The sequence below is a fragment of the Carassius gibelio genome, chromosome A15 (genome assembly GCF_023724105.1).
Source record: "Carassius gibelio isolate Cgi1373 ecotype wild population from Czech Republic chromosome A15, carGib1.2-hapl.c, whole genome shotgun sequence".
Lineage (NCBI taxonomy): Eukaryota > Metazoa > Chordata > Actinopteri > Cypriniformes > Cyprinidae > Carassius > Carassius gibelio.
The window spans coordinates 8,362,578-8,378,482 of NC_068385.1; the positions used below are offsets into that span (position 1 = coordinate 8,362,578).

The 15,905-nt window shown below is 31.2% G+C and overlaps 2 protein-coding genes across 5 annotated transcripts in view; one reads left to right on the top strand and one right to left on the bottom strand.

The window, feature by feature from the left end:
• LOC128029090 (protein IWS1 homolog) overlaps positions 1 to 6,219 on the top strand; it is a 12,320-nt gene extending 6,101 nt beyond the window's left edge. Inside the window, exons 13-15 of one of the 2 annotated variants that reach the window (XM_052616601.1) lie at positions 1,508 to 1,564; positions 3,187 to 3,298; positions 3,461 to 4,086. In XM_052616601.1, the coding sequence (XP_052472561.1) occupies positions 1,508 to 1,564; positions 3,187 to 3,298; positions 3,461 to 3,586 (295 nt within the window). In that variant the 3' untranslated portion in view covers positions 3,587 to 4,086. Of the gene's footprint in view, positions 1 to 1,507; positions 1,565 to 3,186; positions 3,299 to 3,460; positions 4,087 to 5,958 lie in introns of those variants that run through there. The other variant, XM_052616600.1, reaches the window with a different exon arrangement.
• A 533-nt stretch (positions 6,220 to 6,752) lies between these two features.
• LOC128029091 (coagulation factor X) lies at positions 6,753 to 14,879 on the bottom strand. Of its 3 annotated transcripts, none has more exons than XM_052616602.1 (9): positions 14,753 to 14,879; positions 13,306 to 13,379; positions 12,956 to 13,113; positions 11,843 to 11,867; positions 11,653 to 11,766; positions 11,406 to 11,540; positions 10,265 to 10,548; positions 10,063 to 10,177; positions 6,753 to 8,545 (listed from the first exon to the last, which is right to left on the bottom strand). In XM_052616602.1, exons 2-9 carry the CDS (start codon positions 13,370 to 13,372, stop codon positions 7,950 to 7,952), a joined length of 1,494 nt encoding a protein of 497 aa, XP_052472562.1. In that variant the 5' UTR covers positions 13,373 to 13,379; positions 14,753 to 14,879; the 3' UTR covers positions 6,753 to 7,949. The 3 variants fall into 3 exon arrangements, with proteins under 3 accessions (XP_052472562.1, XP_052472563.1, XP_052472564.1); XM_052616603.1 differs by having other exon boundaries at positions 13,306 to 13,402; XM_052616604.1 differs by lacking the exons at positions 13,306 to 13,379; positions 14,753 to 14,879 and having other exon boundaries at positions 10,265 to 10,543; positions 12,956 to 13,079.
• Positions 14,880 to 15,905: the final 1,026 nt, after the last annotated feature.

Genomic DNA, 15,905 nt, shown 5'->3' on the forward strand with positions numbered 1-15,905 from the left:
ATTCTGTCCCTCCTTCCTCTTCCTCTTCCTCTTCCTGTGGTGTGTAAGTGAGCCTCAGACGTCTGAGAGGCGAGAAGAGCTGGACGCCTTTGCCCCCGCTCTCAGGTTCACTCTGTGTGTGTGTGTGTGTGTGTGTGAGAGAGAGAGAGAGAGAGAGAGAGAGAGAGAGAGAGCATGACCCTTCTGGACCGTCTTAAGTTCAACAGTTTCTAACACTGGGTGTGTGTGTGTGTGTGTGTGTGTGTGTGTGTGTGTAAGAAACAATAATTCTATTCTATTTGATCAGATTCTAGAATATAGAATTAGGGCTGTGCTATTAATTGGAAAATCATGATTATGGCATAATTCGACTATGAAATTAAGAAATTTATTCATATAATAATATTATTATTATTATTATTATTATTATAGCTATAAATATTAGTTGTGGAATTGTATAATTTTAGCGTAATAATAAAATAATAATAAATATTGTTTTATTATAATTTTTATGCATTAATTTTTATTGAATGCCAGATTTTTTCTTTGAGCTTGTGTAATAATTTTTCATATTATCTAATATTAGTATTATTTTTTTTATTATTCAAATTAATATTTTTATTATAGCTATAAATACTATTAGTTTTGTTTTAGTCTAAAAGAATAATAATAAAATATGTATTAAAATAAGTTAATATTATAGCCATAAATGTTAGTTGTGGAATTGTATGGTTTTAGTGTAATAATCCAATAATAATTACAATTATTATTGTTAATATTTCTTAAATGCCATATTTTCTTTGAATTTATATTTTCTATTATTATTTTTTTATACAGCTGAAAATACTAGTAATTTTATAGTTTGTCAAAAATAAGAAAATATATTATTATTAATTATTTTTGTATTATTTATAAGATACCAATTTTACTTTGAAATAGTTCTAATATTTTTATTTTGTTTAATTAAAAAAAACCTTTTTATTGTTTCAACATTTATAACATTAAGTTATTATAACAATAATACAATCATTTACTTAAAAATAACTTCTGTTTTACTGTATAGATTTAAAAATACTGTAATATTTTATTATTGCTATTATTATTTTTATTATAAGAATTTGAAACCAAATCTGATGGCATGAAATAGAATCTTTTAATCTGACTTGATTCGAACTGATTCGGTGTGATTTGATTCTGTTCAGATTCAGTTTGATTCGATGATTCTGTACAATTGAATCTGATTCTTTTAATGTTCTGTCCTGTTCTATCGATCCATTTGGCCACATTCTTTTCTATCGACTTAGATTCTGTTCTGTACTTTCCGTCTCAGTTGTGATGACTCTTGACCTTTGACCTTTAACCCCAAACTCAGCCTGTCTGTCGCCCCATTCTGTGTGTGTTTGTTCTCATTTTGAGTTTGTTAAGCACTGAAAGCCTGTAAGCCTCTGCATCATCATCATCATCTTCATCATGCTTCCTTCTGATTGGCTGGCTCTCAGTCTGTGTGTGTTTCTGCTTCCTCCCACAGTTCAGGAGGACAGACTCCTCGCAGAGATCTGGAGAAAGTGCTCACCGGAGAGGAGAAGTCAGTCTCTTTAACACCACATCTGTGTATTTCATTAATCACACACAATTGCAATAGCAAAAATAAGTTAATATTTTAGTAATTATTGTGTAATTATTAATTATAATGTTAGTTAATCAAAAATATTATGACTTGGTGTTATTGCATTATTGTTTGTTAATTTAAATATGTAGTTTATAATTTAATTATAATTTAATATTTTATTATAATGAAATGTATTGTAATTAAAAAAATATATTATATAATTATTATATGTATTATATTCAGTATTTTTATTAATGCTAGTTGATGAAATTGATATTTAATATAATATTTTTTTTAAATAATAATTTATAACAAAATGTTTTTAATACTTTTTGTAATTCATTATAATTTTACATTTTGTATTCCTGCTGATTAACATGATTATAATTTAGTATTTTATTATCATATTAAAAATTATATAATTTATATTTATATTATTAAAAAATCTTATAATTTATAATGATCATTTTTGTTATATTTATATTATGTAATTCATGTAAATGCATTATATAATCCCTCATTTTAATATATTTTTGCTAATACTAATTGTTGAAAATTATTAATTTCATATTTTAATATTTACATTCATATTTTACAATATGTAAGCATTTATTATTGTGTCACTTGTTATTTAAATTATGCAAATTGATGAATTATTTAATATTTTATTTGTTATAATGTATTTATTATATTATTATAATTTTAAAATGCGTTGTATAATTTGTGTAACTCCTTATAATATTTCTGTTAATGCTAATTAATGAAAATTATAATGTAGCATTATTGCATTATTTTAAGAAATGTTTTTAATTTAAATTAGAATTTAATATTTTATTTTAATGACATGTAATTTAAAAATATATTATAGAATTATTTATTTCAGTATTCAATATTTGTATGAATGCTAATTGATGAAAGTGTGTGCATTTATTATAATATTATTTTATAAGTAATAATTATAAATAGAAAATATTGTATACTTTTTGTATTTCATTTTAACTTAAATAAATGATTAATTCTTATTAACATAATTATAATTTAGTATTTTATTATCATAAAAAATATATAATTTAATATTTATATAATTTAAAAAATCATATAATTTATATTTATAATTTTTGTCATATTTATATTATATAATTCATGTAAATGTATCATATAATCCTTCATTTTAATATTTTTTGTTAATACTAATTATTAATATTTACAAACATATACAATATATAAACATTCATTATAATTGTAATTTGTTATTTAAATTATGCAAATTTATGAATTATTTAATGTTTTATTATATAATTATAATTTTAAAATGCATTGTATAATTTGTGTAACTCCTTATAATAATTCTGCTAATGTTAATTAATGAAAATTATTATTTTGTTATAAGAAAATGTATAATAACTGAAAGATGCATTGTATAATTTAATTTTTTATTATAATTAATTAAAATGATCACTTTATATTTCTTTATAACTAATTAATTGTATAATAATGTAAAAAATCTAATTTGTGTAATAAATTTTTTATTTTTTTAAGTGATGCTCTCCGTGACAGTTTGGTTTATGTGATCTAATATCTCTCTCTCTGTTAATCAGGGCGTTGCGTCCGGGTGACCCGGGCTTCTGTGCTCGAGCTCGTGTACCCATGCCCTCCAATAAGGACTATGTGGTTCGGCCCAAATGGAACGTGGATGGGGACTCCAACCGGGTGAGTGGGCGGGGCATATGTGTGGGCGGAGCTTAACTCTATAGACCAATGATTGACAAGCGTCTCATGCTCAAATGAACAGGAAGTGAGGCAGGGTAGAGGTTTATCCCCCCTCTGTACCTGATTGGTGGAGGAGTTTGTTTACTGTTGTGTGATTGGTAGAGGAGCTTCAGGAAAGGCATCAGCCTGTTGGAGAAGCACAAGCGGCGTTTCGTGGAGCAGAGGAAGCAGCGGCGGCCGCAGGGAGCCGTTAAAATCAGCATTGAGGGAAACCGAATGCCGCTGTAGTTACCCGCTCCTGCCTGAGGGGGCAGTAAGTGTCTGCATGGTGCTGCATGCAGCAGAGCGTTCACAAACTAACAGGAGATAAAGCGGTCCTCAAACAAACCCAAGCTGTTCTGGATGTTTTCAGCTTCTCAAACGCAGTGTGTGTGTGTGTGTGTGTGTGTGTGTATGAGAGCGTTTGAGTTTCCAGCCTTCAGGCCTGTGTGTTCTTGACATGTTTATAATGAATTAATAATGAAAACATGCTCATGACCTACGATAACAGCCTGGTGTGTGTGTGTGTGTGTAGTCATCACAGGATTTGATTTGGATTGTAGTGGTAGTACTAATTTCCTTTTTTTCATAAAAAAACAAAACTCTTTTTTTTATGTATATAGTAGTTTCCAGTTGTTTTAAATACTGTTTGTATACATTTTAAAATATATATTTTTTATACATTTAATATTTTATATATTATATACATTTTCTATCAACACTTTAAAGAAATCAAAGTATTTTCAAGATAATTAAAAATGTTTGCTGCATTGTAAAAAAAAAAAATATTTGTATAAGATTGCGTATTGAGTGAAAAAAAAAAACATAAATTGTGGCTCACTTTGCATTTTATTAGCCCTACTGCTTTCCCAAATAATGAAAGCCAAAATGCCTGTAGTCTAAAGCAAAATGTTCACAAACATTTTAAAAACAGTTATTAGTTTCTCTCCAAAACAAATCATATAAAGTTTAGGCTATAAAATGTCAGTCCTAAATATTTCCATATTCCCGACGTATTCTGGATGCTAAAATATTAATTTATTTATATATAATATTTTATATATGTTTGTACTTTCATCGACATAAAACATCAGACATTATTCAAAGCTGTCAAGCTTTTGCAAAGCAATTAATACTAAAGGTTTTGTAAAATAAAGAAAACTACTTTCTGCTGTTTAGTTTCCCTTCCCGAAAAAACTAGCGGAATTTGTGATTGGTTGACAGCGAATTTCAAATATTAAATGGAACGATAAATTAATGTTATTAACCGATTAATGGCCAATTTAAAATTTCAATTCTGTTTGGAACTGTAAAATTTGCTTTCGTTTCTGTTTCTGTCAAAATTTCGTTTTGTTTTTTCGTTCCTCGATCCGGTTCAGAGCCTTGGTATTAATTGACTCAATTTTGCTTGTTCTGTAGATAATTTTTATTTGATTTCTTAGACCCGTTTTTAGATTTTCTTTCTGCACTAGTATTTTTTTTTGTTGTTGTTGTCTTTTAACTCATTCCTCGCCAGCACTTTTTTAAAAACTTGCCTGCCAGCGATTTTGATGATTTTCACTAAAATTTGATGGCCTCCAGTATACACCAACAATGATCGAAGCCTTTACCTTTAAACAAAAATATGTGTTTCATTCTAGCTTAAAGCATCTTTTTATAATCAACACTTGAATATAGGTAAGTTTCCTAAAAAAAAATCTTAATTTTAAGCAAAAAGGTGAGAAAATATTTTTTTTTATCAAAAGCTACACCTGGATATTATTCAGTATGATTATCAAAGCATAAATCCAGTAAATCGCTCCCATCAACACCTCCAAAGCATGCTCAGACATTTCCTGGATCAACGTTTAACTCCGTAACATTATTTGCATATTTGCATCTGTTTACAGAGATTATAGAGATATTTGAGAAATCGCTTGTTTCTCCGTCCTCTTCACATGTGTTTGTGTTCGGGAGGTTTTGGTCTCGTTCAGAAGATGTGTAATAGCGCCCCCCAGAGTATAACAGTGAAAACACAGAAAGCCGTAAAAACTTGTCTGGAAGTGTTTTCTGTAAAAGATGAGATATCTTTCCTCACCATTGACATTGCCTTGTTTTTGATTGTAGTAGTGTCCTTTTTAAAAGGTGTGTTTTTAATTTTAAGCTTTATCATTTTTACTTTTTATTTTTTATTTTATTGGCTTCTTTTGGATTTATAGTAAGTTAGAGTTAATGCATATTTGTAGTTGACTTGATTTGACTTCTGTAACTCCTGTTTTTTTTAACTTTCACTTTTTGTGACTGCATATTCAGAATTGACTTAATTTTGTAATATTTCACTATTTTTCTGTCTGTTTGTAATTGGTTCCATTTAAAAAAAAAAAAAAACTTTCGAGTGTTTTTGACTCTCTCTCTCTCTCTCTCTCTCACACACACTCTCTCTCTCTCTCTCTCTCTCACTCACTCTCTCTCTCACACACACACACTCTCTGTCTCTCTCTCTTTCACTCACTCACTCACTCTCTCTCTCTCACACACACACACACACACACTCTCTGTCTCTCTCTCTTTCACTCACTCACTCTCTCTCTCACACACACACACACACACTCACTCTCTCTCTCTCTCTCTCTCTCTCTCAGGCTCCGCTGAAGAAGGGCATGTCGCGAGTGGATAAACAGATGCGGCGGATCGCAGACATCAAGCGTCTGACGAAGACGGGTCACGCGGTGAAGATCAGCGTGGAGGGGAACCGTATGCCTCTCTGACGTCTCTCGTGTTTGTGTGCAGTCCTCGATCCTCCAGCGATTCCCACAATGCCGTGTGTCTGTCCTCTAGCTGCGTTTGCTCCTTTAGTTCTGATGTACCTTTCATAATAAAGAGTTTCCACGTCCGGCGTTTTACTCCTGTTCTCCTGACCTTTTCTACTTCTTCTTTTCCTCTGTCTTTTATTTGCATGTATGATCTCAGAACAAATGGTCCAGTTTATTGATATCGGATGGTGGTATGTTTCTATTTTAAAACTGTAATGTAATTGTATTCAGTAAATAATACAGAAATAAATCTCGACTGCTTTTGTTGGGAAATGACAAAAAATGTGTTGTGATGTATATGAAACATAATTCATGTGATTTTTTTTTTTGTTGAATTTTTAATTGAAACTTTCCAACAAAATGTACTCATACTAATTTAAAAATATATAATTTTTACACATTTAAAATTTTATTTTGAGCATTTAATCATATATTATCAGATCTGTATTGACAAATCCATAGTGTATGTTCTGAAATATATATAAAAAAAAAATGTATTTTTTGGGTTGCTAAAAAATGCACTTCCTTCACGTAAGGAGCGTATTTGCAGAAAAGATGACATTTAATGAAAATAAAAATAACCATAATTATGATTAAAAAATATATTATTATATTAAAACCACTTACAGAACAGATATTTATTATTGTTTTGCATAATTAGCACAGCATGTCAGATAAACTACTGGTCAATTATGTTTTTTTGAACCATAAGAAGCAAAACATTGATAAAACTTTACAATAAGCTTCCATTAATGCACATTAATAAACCACATTAACTAACATGGAAACAAATATTCACTCATTTCAACATTTACTAACACATTAATAAAATAAAAGGGTTATTCAGTTAATATTTTATATGCTTGAATGCTTTCAAAAATACATTTTGAATGATATGTAAATATATTTTGAAACATGTTTTGTCCATTCTTTTTATGTTGAAATATATTTGTATCTGTATGTTACATTAACTAAATCATAACGGCTAATAAAAATATGCATATATTTATACAAATAATAAAAAATGGGCAAACATATGCAGAAAATATATTTACATAAATATATACAGCAAATATATGTTTTGTTTATTTTAAAATATATAAGATATTTGTGAAAGAAAAAAAAAAAAAAAATATATATATATATATATATATATATATATTCCAGATGGATTACATTGTAAAGCTGCTTGATATTTTTTTATAATAATAATAATACTAATAATAATTTGCCATATTTATGTTCACTGTAAATATATTTTGCTCTTTTAAAATTTTTTTTTTTTAAATGCCCAAAAATATGAATGGATATAAAGTATTCACATAAATATATTTTATAATTCACACATTTTTGCTGTTTTAAAATATATAAAAAATTTTTTTTAAATCGTATCTGTGACCCTGCAGCACAAAACCAGTCTTAAATCATAAAATAGATAGGTAAAAATTGTTAGCCTGAAGTCGCTTTGGATAAAAGCGTCTGCTAAATGCATAAATTGAAGTCTCTGGGGTATAAAAATAGCAATAGCCAAAAATACACTGTATTACATATTTTTCTTTTATGCCAAAAATCATGTTCCATGAAGATATTTAGTAAATTTCCTACTGTAAATCAAATTTTTGATGAGTAATATGCATTGCTAAGAACTTCATTTGAACAACTTTAAAGATGATTTTATCATTTTTTTTGCTCTCTCAGATTCCAGATTTTCAAATAATTGTATCTCAGACAAATATAGTCCTCCTAAAAACCATACATCAATGGAAAGATGATTTACTCAGCTTTCAGATGCTGTATAACTCTCTAGACCTTCAGTTGGGTCACAGGTGTTTTTGAGCTTCAGTAGTGGACTGGCTCCGGCTGCGTCCCGATTCCTCTTTCATCATCTCTTCACGTATCCAGGGCAAGTAGTTTCCCATTCGGGTGTAAACGCCGTATTTGCCCTCGGCGGCGCATCTCTCGCCCCAGCTCACCACGCCGGCCAGGAACCAGGTGCCCCTGTAGTTGACTACGAAGGGGCCGCCGCTGTCCCCTGTGCAGGCGTCCATCTCCTCCAGCAGGTATCCGGCGCAGAACATGTTGTCGGTGATGACGTGCTCGGTGGAGTTGATGCAGCTCATCTGATCGGCCACAGGAAGCACCACCTTCCTCAGGAAGCGGGAGGAGAGCCGCAGGAAGCCCGTGGAGCCCCATCCAGACACCAGGCCCTGCTCCCCGGGCTTCAGCAGCCGCGTGGCCAGGTTGGCATCGGGCAGACAGACGGGGACGGAGAAGGGCCCCAGAGTGACCGGATAGGACAGATAGAGCAGAGCGATGTCGCTGTCAAAGGTGTAGTCGTGGAAGTGTGGGTGGACGACGATCTTCTGCACCGTGATCTTCTGCTCGTCTTTGTCTGGACGCATCTTATCATAGTCTCCTGCGGGAACGTCAAACACACGTCTGGGATTAGTGCAACATTACAACCCTCCCCAAAACAATCGAATCTAATTTGATGATGCTTATATGTATAGTATATAATATACCGTATTTTCCGGACTATTAGTCGCACTTTTTTTCATAGTTGGGCTGGTCCTGCGACTTATAGTCAGGTGCGACTTATTTATCAAAATTAATTTGACATGAACCGAGAGAAATGAACCTAGAGAAAACATTACCGTTTAAAGCCGCCAGAGGGCGCTGTATGCTGCTCAGTTCTCCTGTAGTCTACACCGAAGACATAGAGCGCCCTCTCGTGGCTGGAGACGGTAATGTTTTCTCTTGGTTCTAAATAAATGCAACTTATATATGTTTTTTTCCTCATCATGACGTATTTTTGGACTAATGCGACTTATACTCAGGTGCGACTTATAGTCCGAAAAATACGGTATATGGATTATTATCACTACCTCAGACTAAAACATTTTTAATTTCACTGAAATACAAATAAAAATTAAATTTTTGTCAGTCGTTCGGATTACATATTTAATTCGCTTAGTTTAAGATGACATGCAAAAATAACTACAACTTAAAAAAAACTACTAACAACTAAAGCCTAATAAAAACTATTATAGGCATGAAACAGTACTATATACATATATATATATAATCATAATAGACAAAAAAAAAACTTGATTACAGAAAACAGAGAATAACATCTATAAAAAATTAATTGAAAAAAAATATTAACAAACACTATAATAGTATTTCAATCATTGCAAAAAAACACACACTCATGCACACACACACACACACACACACACACACACACACACACATAGAGATAGATAGAATGATAGATAGAACAATAGATAGATATAACTTTATTAAATAAAGATTTATTACTGTTATATTGCAGTGTGACCTTTTTCATTACAACCAAAGCATTTCCTAACAAATGTTTATAACTATAATGTGAACAAGAATCTCATTCTTATTACTGTAATGCATGAATAATCATCTTAAACAATGATTTTTTTACATCAGAATAAATTAAGCACAACAAATGCATGCTGTATAATGATTAAACTTTTTTTTTTTTTTTACAAAAATAAAACATATCTGTTGTATTAAGTATTACAGATATTGGTGTAGAAAATGTTCCTCCTGTATTTATTTATTTACTCATTCCTTCCTTTCACTTGCATACTTATATAATTATATATAAAATCATTATTCCTTTAGGAAAAATACGTGACAAAAATTAAATACTGAAAATACAGCGGAACATTAATATTTTAATTAACATTATTTATTAGGATTTAATGAATTAATCTAAAAAGTAAATGTATTATGTTACAGTATGATTTCTACTTCAAATGAATGTTCTTTTGAACTTAGAAAAAAAACTAAACTAATATATATACACACACACCCACACACACTCATAATTCCTCATGAAAGTGATTTGTAATCCTTTATCACACACTCATATAGATGTGAATGGGTGCTACAGACCGATGGTCACATGATCTGGTGTTTGCTGGAGACAGTGAGCTGCCGTCACGACCCATCGCTGACTGATCAGAGACCCCCCACAGAAGCCGTACTCATCCTTACGACGAAGAAGAACCTGCAGATGATGCGGTGCAGGTCATTTAACACAAGCTCTTCATTCAGAGCGATGACGGTCTCCTGAATGATCGCAGACGTCACTCACCTGCCACGGACTCCCGCCCTGACCCTGCAGCTGACCTCCGACGATGCGTGAGTCCTCGTTCACGCCGCTGATGTCACTTCCTGTGTCAGACAGCTCCTGTGATGCTGGATCGGTTTGGTTTGGCTTGTGAGTCGTGTTTACCAGTGAACTGTTTTTATGTAATGAGTGGGAGGAGTTTGTCGTGGTGTGGGTGTGGTTTGCATAATCAGCATCCGTGAGGCTAACATCATCCAGTGAGCGAGACATGATCCCACCAATCCACTGCTTCCCACACGGATACTGCACTAACACACACACACACACAGATACATCTCATCAGTGTGTTAGGTGTTTACTCTTATAAAAACAACCACAGGTCATTTATCATGTAGTTAAAAAAAAAAATAACCTAAAAAAAATATTAATTGACCTAAAAAAAAAAGATTATAATTATAAATAAGTTGTTGGCGTTAAATAAAAATAAACATTAAAGCATAGAATATATTATTTCGTTATTTTAAATAAACTTTTAACAGATGAAATTAAATAATATAAAGAATTTATTAAAAATTTTAACTTATTTCTCAATATTTGAAGTACTAACATAAATAAAACTAAACCAAGTTACAATTAAAATCTAGAACTTAAAACTATATAGAATTTTTTTTTTAATTATAAAATAAAATAAATGCATCTATTTTTCTATCTATAGTGTATAAATATATTTATATAGACATGTTTATAATTTTTTTTTAAATGCTCGAGAATTTTGTATATGTATATATCATATACAGATATAAATCTTTATCATATTTGTCTTTAATGTAACAAAATATTGTAATACACTGTAATGGGAACTATTTTTGAGAATAAAGACTACAATAAGACATTAGTGATGTAAATTTGTGATTAAAAAGATGTTATATAACTATAATAATAAAAAATGAAGTCAGAGTGCTAATCATGTTAATGGTCCTAAAAAGGCTCTGTTTTATTTTTCTTAATGCCCAAATAATGAATTTCAAAGTGAAACAAGATTAAGATTCACCGGTAAAAAAAAAAAAAAAAATGTTTTAATTTTTTATAAATGCAATAAATTCTACTAAATGGATTCTGCTTGTTTAAGCACTTGTTTGAGTTGAGTAGAGGTGTGTGTTTGTACCTGATGGACTGCAGCTGCGTCCGTCTTCATCCAGCTGGTAACCGTCTGCGCAGCTGCACACAACACCAGCCGTCTGCTCCGACTGACTGCAGTAATGCAGACACCCTCCGTTCTTAAACTTACAGTCAAACACCTCTGAAGACACACAGACACACGGTCAACCTGCTGGCTGCTCGAGAGAAAGACTAAGCAGTCAACAGCTCAAACTATGCAGTGTGTATTGTGCGGTAAACGCAGACGAATGAACCTGTTTGACAGTTCGTCCCGCTGTACTGCGGAGGACAGAGACACTCGCGAATGCCGCGGCTCTCGCTGCAGATTCCTCCATTCAGACACGGGTTAAATCTACACAGATTCAGATCTACACAGGAAGACAACTCAATCAGCTCCATCACAATCAGTTTATGCAGAAAATGGTGAATCGAGAAAAGTCTTACTCTGATATTTGTACCAGAACTCCATCTAAAAGAACACAAGGACATGAGAGTCAGACGACAATGATGTGATTGGATTCTTCAAAATAAAAGTTCCATTTAGAACTTAAGAGGTTTTTAAAAAGGTGTGATGTCATAGAAGAATCTTTAAGTCATACAAATATCTTTTTACTCTCTAATACTTTACAAATAAATTTTTAAAGCATTGATTCTCATTTACTTTTTTAATTTTATGAAAACGTTTATTAAAATACATAAAAAAGTTAGCAAGTTTTTTTTTTTGAGTATCATATGATCCATCAGACTTTTATGGCTCATAAAGTGTGATATAATAAGAATATGGAGGGAACTTTCTTTATTTTGAAACTCAAACTATGTAATTTTGTAAAAAAAAAAAAAAAAAAAGAATTCTGATGCTTGAAATGCATTTTAAAATTATATTAAAATCAGTCGTCACTACAGATATATCTACAATAATGTCTTAGTAAGATGAGATTTAAATGATCTGAACATATAATGCAATTAAATACATAAATAACAATAAGCATAAAAATCTTAAAATCAAGATATGATCTGAGCTGGATGTATGAGGAAATATTATTATTTTTTATTTTTTATGCCTGAAATATTTCAAAAGGGTTGTAATAGAAATAGAAATTGCTATTTTGTTAGTAAATACTACTACTAATGTGACCCTGGAGCACAAAGCAGCCCAGCATAAATTGCATGGGTGTATTTGTAGCAATGGCCAACAGTACACTGTATGGGTCAAAATTATAGATTTTTTTATATTAATAAAATAATTCCATGAGGATATTTTGTAAATTTCCTACTGTAATTATATATTTATTATTAGTAATATGCATTGCTAAGGACATCATTTGGACAAGTTTAAAGGTGATTTCTCAAGAAATTATGATAAGACCCTTATGACTGGGTTTGTGGTCTAGGGTCACTAGTAATAAATCATAATGTAGAAGCACTGCTTTAAAAGAGCCTAGAAACTAAGATTCTGATCTGTTGAACCGGATGATACATCAAGATCATAATTAATCTCCATATATGAGCACAAGAAGGCCATGCAGAGCAGAATAAGATGATGTGGTGTGACTGTACTGTTTTCTCTCTGCTCTGGAAGATCTCGGACGCCTCCTCTAGAGAGCAGCGCTCCTCATAACACTCCCGCTCCAGATTCCCAGGCTTCATCTCCTCCAGGAAGACGTTTGCCCTTCGGTTCCTGAGCAGATGAACAGCATCACGCCTCTCCAGAAACACTGAACACAATACACACGCTTGATCAGGGATAGACAGATAGACAGACTGACAGACACACATACAGACATAAACACACACACACACACAGACACACACACAGACAGACAGAGACAGACAGAGACAAACACACAGTCAGATATAATTACACACACACACACACACACAGACAGACAGACAGACAGATAGATCACCTGGTGACTGGAGCGCTGAGGTCAGATGAATTAAGAGAAGAATCATCCAGCTCATTGATTCAGACATCAAGAAACTGCAGATTTGGAGTAAATGAATCTGATAAACAAGACAAAACTGAAGGCCTGATGACACCACAAACTATAACCATAATGATAGAGTTTAAAAAATCGTGTTAAGTGGAGTCTACACACAACTATAAGAATGTTGTTGGAATAAACCTTTCCAAATCATGCCATCTAACCTGATAAAAGTCAAGTGGGAAAGTGGAGATATATTGATACTCGAAACCATGATCAGCGGATTTTTAAATGATTCCCAATATTTTTTCAGCATTTCTAAAATTTGTACATCCTTTGCATTTTTCAATATCAAGACCATGCCTGTTGTAATTAGCATTTAATTTACGTTTGAAAAAGATTTGTTATAAATGACAGCATTAATTCAAGTTTCTTAAACCATGCAATCCATCCTGAGACATAACTCTCTTTAAATTAATTGTGTATCATTAAAGTATTTTGAGATTATTTGTACTCTTTTTTTAAAATTTTATAATCATGAAAACTGGAAATTTAATGCTCTTAGAATATTAAAAATAAACTTTCAAATAAGGTAATATTTTGGGTAAATATTTTTTGGGACTTTTGAGAAAAAATGTTTTAGTCACCTTTAAATCATGTTCACAAACAAAATGGACATTTATATCTTTAGAATATAAAAAATAAACATTTAAATAACGCTATATTTTGGGTAAAAATAAAATTAGTAGAAGGTTACTGAAAAAACATTAAAATAACATTCAAATCACACAAAAAAAATGTAATTTGAACATTCTTATAATATTACACCTAATCGTTCAAATACTATTACATTTCGGGTGAAAATAAAGTCAGCAGAAAATTGTAAGAAACATTTTTGTAACATTTAAATAATGTTATATCCTGTTCAGAATCATTTCAAAACAATGTTCCCCCAATGTTTTTACAACCTAAATTTGTTGCCAAGGTAAACATCTGTTTATGTGGTTTACGCTCATATAGTTATTGCAATTTGCTGTGGTTGTTGTTCATGGTATGAACAGGCCTTAACGATAATAACAAACATAAATAGTACTAATTCCATGAGAATAAGTTCAAAATAACCATAAAGATAACGACACAGAGGAATGATATTGTTAGAATATATTTATAATTCTCAGTCTGAACAGGTCTTAAATTTTATTCAACAGTAGTTAATATCTACAGCACAGCTTAATATTAATATAGTCAATAAAAAACACCCAAAATCAAATAGAAAGCATTCAAGCACAGATCTTTGAATTGTTTTCTGTTCTTTTGAATAATCAATAGTATTTACATACTAATAAAACAATGTTTAGACTGAATGCACTGTAAGTCGCTTTGGATAAAAGCGTCTGCTAAATGTATAAATGTAATTGTATTTTCTCACCTTTTTGAGTCGTTTGACCCGATTTAGGTCAGTCCTGAGCAGGTTCACTTTTACTATTTCAGTGTTTCTGAAGACAGCAGTCCTAAAAATCACTATTTGTACTGCACTACAGCATCGACCTTTAGACAGACAGTGTTTGCACACATATGAACACACACAACCTTTGAACGAACAATAACGGTTTAAATCAAACCAGATTACTGTATAAAAAAAACAGATAAACATGTGTTTTGTCACTTTCATGAACTAAATGTATTTGTTTGTCAGCCTATACTGTGTTGGGGAAAGTAACTTTTAAAAGTGATTCAATACAGTATTGTGTACTGTGTTACTTTTTATTAAAATTATGCTTTTGTGTTACTTTTTGTCATCTGGGCTGAGCTTGTTTATTTGTTTTTAATTAAAAAAATTACTATAATTTTTTTATTTATTTTATCTGCAAATCAGTTTTGAAAATGATGGCGATAACCATAAAAAAAGTTTAATATCGGTGCCGATAATCGGTCAGGGCTAAAGAAATAAACGTGTTTTGTCACTTTCATGAACTAAATGTAATTGTTTGTCAGCCTATACTGTGTTGGGGAAAGTAACTTTTAAAAGTAATGAAATACAATATTGTGTTACTCCTTAAAAAGTAACTGTGTTACTTTTTATTAAAATTATGCTTTTGTGTTACTTTTTGTCATCTAGGCTGATCTTGTTTATTTGTTTTTAATTAATAATTGTAATAATTTTTTAATTATTTAATCTGCAAATCGGTTTTGAAAAAGACTGATAGCGATAACCATAAAAAAAGTTTAATATCGGCACCGATAATCGGTCAGGGCTGAAGAGATAAACGTGTTTTGTCACTTTCATGAACTAAATGTAATTGTTTGTCAGCCTATACTGTGTTGGGGAAAGTAACTTTTAAAAGTAATGAAATACAATATTGTGTTACTCCTTAAAAAGTAACTGTGTTACTTTTTATTAAAATTATGCTTTTGTGTTACTTTTTGTCATCTGGGCTGAGCTTGTTTATTTGTTTTTAATTAAAAAAATTACTATAATTTTTTTAATTATTTTATCTGCAAATCAGTTTTGAAAATGATGGCGATAACCATAAAAAAGTTTAATATCGGTGCCGATAATCGGTCAGGGCTAAAGAGATAAA

Coding starts and splice junctions, on each gene's coding strand:
- LOC128029091 (XM_052616602.1), bottom strand. CDS start 13,372: ATGTCTGAATCAATGAGCTGGATGATTCTTCTCTTAATTCATCTGACC. Junction 13,114..13,305: donor CTCAGCGCTCCAGTCACCAG/GTGATCTATCTG, acceptor TATTGTGTTCAG/TGTTTCTGGAGAGGCGTGAT. Junction 10,549..11,405: donor ACGCAGCTGCAGTCCATCAG/GTACAAACACAC, acceptor TGTGTGTGTTAG/TGCAGTATCCGTGTGGGAAG.